This window comes from Monoraphidium neglectum (genome assembly GCF_000611645.1).
Source record: "Monoraphidium neglectum strain SAG 48.87 unplaced genomic scaffold scaffold02103, whole genome shotgun sequence".
NCBI classification, from domain to species: Eukaryota; Viridiplantae; Chlorophyta; class Chlorophyceae; order Sphaeropleales; family Selenastraceae; genus Monoraphidium; species Monoraphidium neglectum.
Genome location: NW_014011525.1, coordinates 3,832 through 8,777, shown reverse-complemented (window position 1 = coordinate 8,777; position 4,946 = coordinate 3,832). Strand labels below are relative to the sequence as shown.

The window sequence follows — 4,946 nt, the reverse complement described above, 5'->3', positions numbered from 1 at the left end:
TTGAAATTGAAGTGTGTTTTGCCCATGGAAATGTCCAGCGTCAAGGAAACGCCACCCCTCCGGCATTGAATGGACATAATTGACCAGCCATTTGACTTCTGCCGTGCAGTCTACCGTCCCCTTGCCTTTTTCTTGCGTCTCTCTCTCTGTATCTCAAGTGGACCGGCTGTGCTGTAAGTTAAGCTCAAACGGCTTGATGTTTGCCCCAGGTGCTGCTCATAGCATATGCAGCACGCCGCAGATTTGACTGTGTGTTGTCCAGTCTGCAGTCTCCAGCTTTAAGCAAGTGTTCAGTGTGTCTGAGTGTGTAAATCCAGACATTCCCGGTCGACTTCTGACGAACCTTTCTTCTCACTTTGCAGCTTTCAATAGAGTAAGGACCAGTGCTGCGCTGGTGCGTCGCTCCGCTTTGCTGCGTTGCCAGACTCGCGGTGTCGGTGTCCAGCCAACGCACAACTGCGCAGCCAGGCCCAACCGTCACGGCGCCCTCCGCTGGCCAGAGCACCCAAGCTCAGCAAGCGAGGCGTGTGTGCTGCCGAGGCTGGTGGTGGGCACCTTGCTTTCACTAAGGCAGTGGGGAATCAATTTGCTGCACTCGTGCCATTCCAAGCTGCTTGGCCGCCTGACTAGCCTGCGAACAGGCAGCCTGCGCTGCAGGCATGAGACCGCGCGGCCGATGGCGGCTAGCCTGCGTGGCGGCCCAGTCGCACGCATGGCAAGCTAGCAACAGCTCGAACATGTTGCTACGGTTCGGTTTGATCTGTGATGTGATTCTGTTCAGCAAATACAGACAACTACACGTTCAAAGGTTGGTGCTCAGGCGGGCGGCTCGCCACTGCAGATGCGCACTGCCGCGAGCTTGTCAAGCAGCAGCGAGCGCAAAGCCATCGGGGTACCCTACCCATACACGTTTCACCAGCGTTCCTGAAGTGCAAACCCAGCGGCCGCGCAGTGTCTCATCAAAATTCGCGCCGCCAGCGCAGCATGAAATGTGCAGGCATGCCCAGCGGAAGGGGGATGGTATCGAGGCATAGGGCATCGTGCAAAGTTGGGGGCCTCCGCACAGCAGCGCAGCTGCTCGCTTGCCAGACCGCTGCTCGCGCTCCAAGCCTGCTGAAGCAGTCTTGAGGCGTGAGATGTCGCGCACGCATCAGCACCAGTGGCCGAGCCAAAACCCTACTGCTCGAACCCATGCCTGGCTTTGTGGGCCTGCGTGCTGCCAGGCGTGCCGCGTAGAGATCGCTGCATGCACCCACCGCGCTGGCGGATGCCTCGCAGCTAGCAGCCGGCCTGCCATTGTGACCTCAACATGCTTGCCCTCGTCTCCCTGCCCCTGGTCGCTGAAGCCAGCTTTCATGGCTGCGTTTGCTCTTGGCAGATGCGATGAGATCAGCTGCACTGGCCAGCTCCTTACACTCGAGGCACACAAAAACACACACGCTCTGATCAGCGGGCCGCATGCTCTGGAAGCGGGGCCAAAGGGCCGCCGTGCGCGGAAAAGCGCAACGCTCGGCGGGCGTGGCCCAAAGTGAGAGGCACGTGCAAAGCTGCTGCCACCTGGGCCGTTTCACGCAGCCCAGGGTTTGAAACGGGGGCGCGCATCAACAGCGCCGCGCGCACTGCTGGCAGCAAGCAAGAGGCGCCCTTTGCTCGGTGGGGACAGGGCCTGGGCGCTTCGCCGCTGGCTGCCGCCGCTGCGTAGCCGCCGGTGTGGCTCTTCAGGTGCGCATTTACCTGCGGGAGCCCGTGATCGCCAGGGGGCAGGGGCAAGGCGGTCAGGTGCGGGAACGCCCGAGCGCGGGAAAGCGGAGGCTGGGCCAGGGTGTGGCCTATGTCGTCCCTGCGATTGTTCCGCCGCGCGCACATACCCGCCAGCGTGCCCACTCACGTCCAAGTGAATTGCAGGCTCAAAACCCCTTATGACACACATGCATGCTCATGCGCAAATACACACACACACACACACACACACACACACACACACACACACACGCACGCAAACGAACACACACACACACACACACAAAGTGTGCGCACACACACACGCAGGCAAGCTCGTGACCTCACACACACACACACACACACACCCTCACACACCAGACCCTGGCCTCACCGGGGGCTGACGGTGATGTTGTCGGCGGTCTCCGTGAGGGTGCCGGCCTTGAGCTCGTTCACCACCGCCAGGGGCCAGCCAAAGCCCTCGACCGAGAGCTTGAGGGCCGCGGGCACGTCGATGATGATCTCCTTCTCGGTGGGCTTGGACTCGGCCTTGGAGGCGATCAGGTACTGGCGGCCCACGTAGCCGATCCAGCCGGCGACGTACAGGAAGCCGATGGTGGGGATCTGGGGGGTTTGGGAAGGATGGGGGGGGGGCGGTTGATGAAGACGGTCCGAGGATGGGAACGCAGGGCACGCTGGTCCCTTGCTGTTACGTACTGCTCCCACGTCGCACCTCGCCCACAACCGTCCTCGCCAAGGTCAGGTCGCACATGCTGTCGACACACCATGTGCCTTCCCCTCCGCACTTGCATAGCATGTCAACTAGGCAGCACTTGAGTCGCGCAATCACGCCGCGCGGCCGCCCATGCAGGTGCAACACCGATCGCGGCCACTCACGAAGACCTCCCCGGCGTGGCCGAAGCGCAGCGCCAGCCCGGGGTCGCTGATGAGGTGGGGCAGGCCGTCGTTGCCGCACAGCAGGCCGGACTTGGCGTAGTTGGCGAAGCGCTTCTCGGTGCGCTCGATGGTGGCCTTGATCGCCAGGGCGGGGGCGCTGTCGGCCTCGTACTGGGCGGATTAGGAGAGGCGCGGGTGCGGGGCGCGTTTGAATCTGAATTCGGGCCGGTGCGGGTGCCAGACGTAAAGACGCACAGTTCAGGCTTATACCGCGGCATCACGCGCGCCAGAGGCATGCGATCTGGGGCGCCGCATGCCCCCCGCATGGGACTGACAGGCAGTGGTTCTCCTCCCCCAGCTGCTTCCCGTCGCGATCACAACAGATCTTGGGGCCCAGATCTGCACCCACGTTCTTGAGGCGCTTGGTCAGGCCCTTGACCTCGTTCTTGAGGCGCTTGGCGTAGGCGGCCGACTCGCTGCGGGGGAGGGGCCGCGGCGCAGCGACGCGCGGCGTCACACGGAGCACGGGAAATCCGCCGCGTCACCGCTGTTCGGCCGCGTTTGGCAGATGAAGGCCACCCAACCGCGCCGTTACACGGCGGCAGATCCCAACTAGTAGTCCAGGGCCGCCACACCGCTGCACAGCGCCGCCTGCGCCCACGTTGCGCACCGCACCTGCACGGGGTGAGGCCGGCGATGTCCGCGCGGGCGGCGTCCACAGCCGACAGGGAGGCCGCGCCCGCCAGCAGGGTGGCGGCGGCGACCTTGCCGAAGGACGCGGCGGGGCCCTCAGCGTGGGCGCGCACCACCACGGCCTTGCGGCCGACGGTGGCGCGGGTGGCCTGCAGAGCAACACACCAAGGGGCGGCGGCGCGCGGCACAGGCGACGTGGGTAAGCCGCGGTGGTCCGTGTGCGTTTTTGTGACAAAGGACTTGCCAATGACGCCTGTCGCGCCCACTGTCCTTGGCTGAGCGTGGGAACCGGGGATCACGGCTGCAGCGATCTCGGCTCTCGATGGTGCCAGCAATCCCTCCATCGCATCGCGTTCGTCGCGCAGAGCAGCTGCAGCTGCATCAAGCTCCTCAAACGACCACCCGCGCCCACTAGGCCATCCCGCTGCGCCATGGCGAGCCCTCCAACATGACCGCTGCTGCTGCTTCTCGAGTGGCCAGATGCACTCACGTGGATCTTCTGCTGGACCTGCATTTTGTCCGCTCCCGTTTATGCTTTGACAAGGCGACGAATGTGGAGGCGTGGAGGGGCAAAGGCAAGTTGGCGAGTCAGGGGTTTTAGCGTTTAGTGAGTCGAGCCGAACCTCCTGTGCGACGCCCGTCGCGTTGCGCGTATCAGATAAGGCGATATTCTTCGTTGCAGAGATGCAGCATCTTGCCACGCATGGTCCTTGCGGCGACGGGTATGACGGCCAGCACAGCACTCACAGCACGCACAGTGATGATGGCACCAAGACCCATCGCACCAGACGATGCTCCTGGAAAGGAGGCTTGCATCCCTCCCCATCACTCCTGCAGCTTGCGGACATGCATGGACTGGGCAAAGTTGCGAGTGCACCATAGTCGACCCTGTGCAGCAAGTGACCAGGCAAGCTGCTGCAATTTCCCAGGATCCAGGCAGCAGCCGACCTGCTCAGGTCAGGTTCCGGGGGCGCATCACCCCCAATTGCAAGATGCAGGGCGTGCAGCTGTGCCTGGAGAGGAAAATGGCCATTGTGTAACACATCGTAGGATTTGGCGGGTGTGCAAGATGATTGATAGTTGGTGCCTGCATGAACACGATTGCACGGCAATTTTTGAGCTGGGTTGCAAAATGGGCGGAGCAGGCTGTTGAAATTGATACAATCAAGTTGGGGAAGGCTTAAAGCGCTCACAAGGGGGGGATCTTGGCCGTGCCGCAGGCGCACAATCACAGTTTGCAACCCGCAAAGCGAGCTGCAAGTAAAAGAAGCAAGGCACTCTTCAGGCTTGACCGGCCGGTACCAAGCCCAGCCCCACAGCAAATCGCAGGGGCGGCCAGCACATACGGCCCTTACACTAGCGGGGCCTCAAGCGCCGCCGCCGACCCCCTGCAGCCGCAGCAGGTTGTGCAGGTGGATGCAGCAGGCGATGGTCACTGTGTAGTGCAGAATGTGGTGGTCCGTCATCATGAAGGGGAGCCGCTCCTTGAGGGTGGGAGTCACAGGGGGCAGGGGAAGAGCGGAGGCACGTCGTGTCAACCGGGGCGATGGACGAGCCGGGCTGGAGCGGACCAGCGGCGCAGGCAGGCACGAGCGGCCGGGCAGGCGCACCACGAGCGCGTCGCTGCTGGCGGGGCG

General features: G+C 63.0%; 1 protein-coding gene across 1 annotated transcript; it reads right to left on the bottom strand.

Annotated features, from left to right (window-relative positions):
* Window positions 1-2,109: 2,109 nt before the first annotated feature.
* On the bottom strand, window positions 2,110-3,823 carry MNEG_9892 (Photosystem I reaction center subunit III; the record flags this gene model as incomplete). The annotated part of the gene is made up of 5 exons (XM_014041635.1): window positions 2,110-2,343; window positions 2,617-2,787; window positions 3,026-3,092; window positions 3,292-3,458; window positions 3,800-3,823. The coding sequence occupies 5 exons, from the start codon at window positions 3,821-3,823 to the stop codon at window positions 2,110-2,112; spliced, it is 663 nt and encodes a 220-aa protein (XP_013897089.1).
* Between the last annotated feature and the right edge of the window lie 1,123 nt (window positions 3,824-4,946).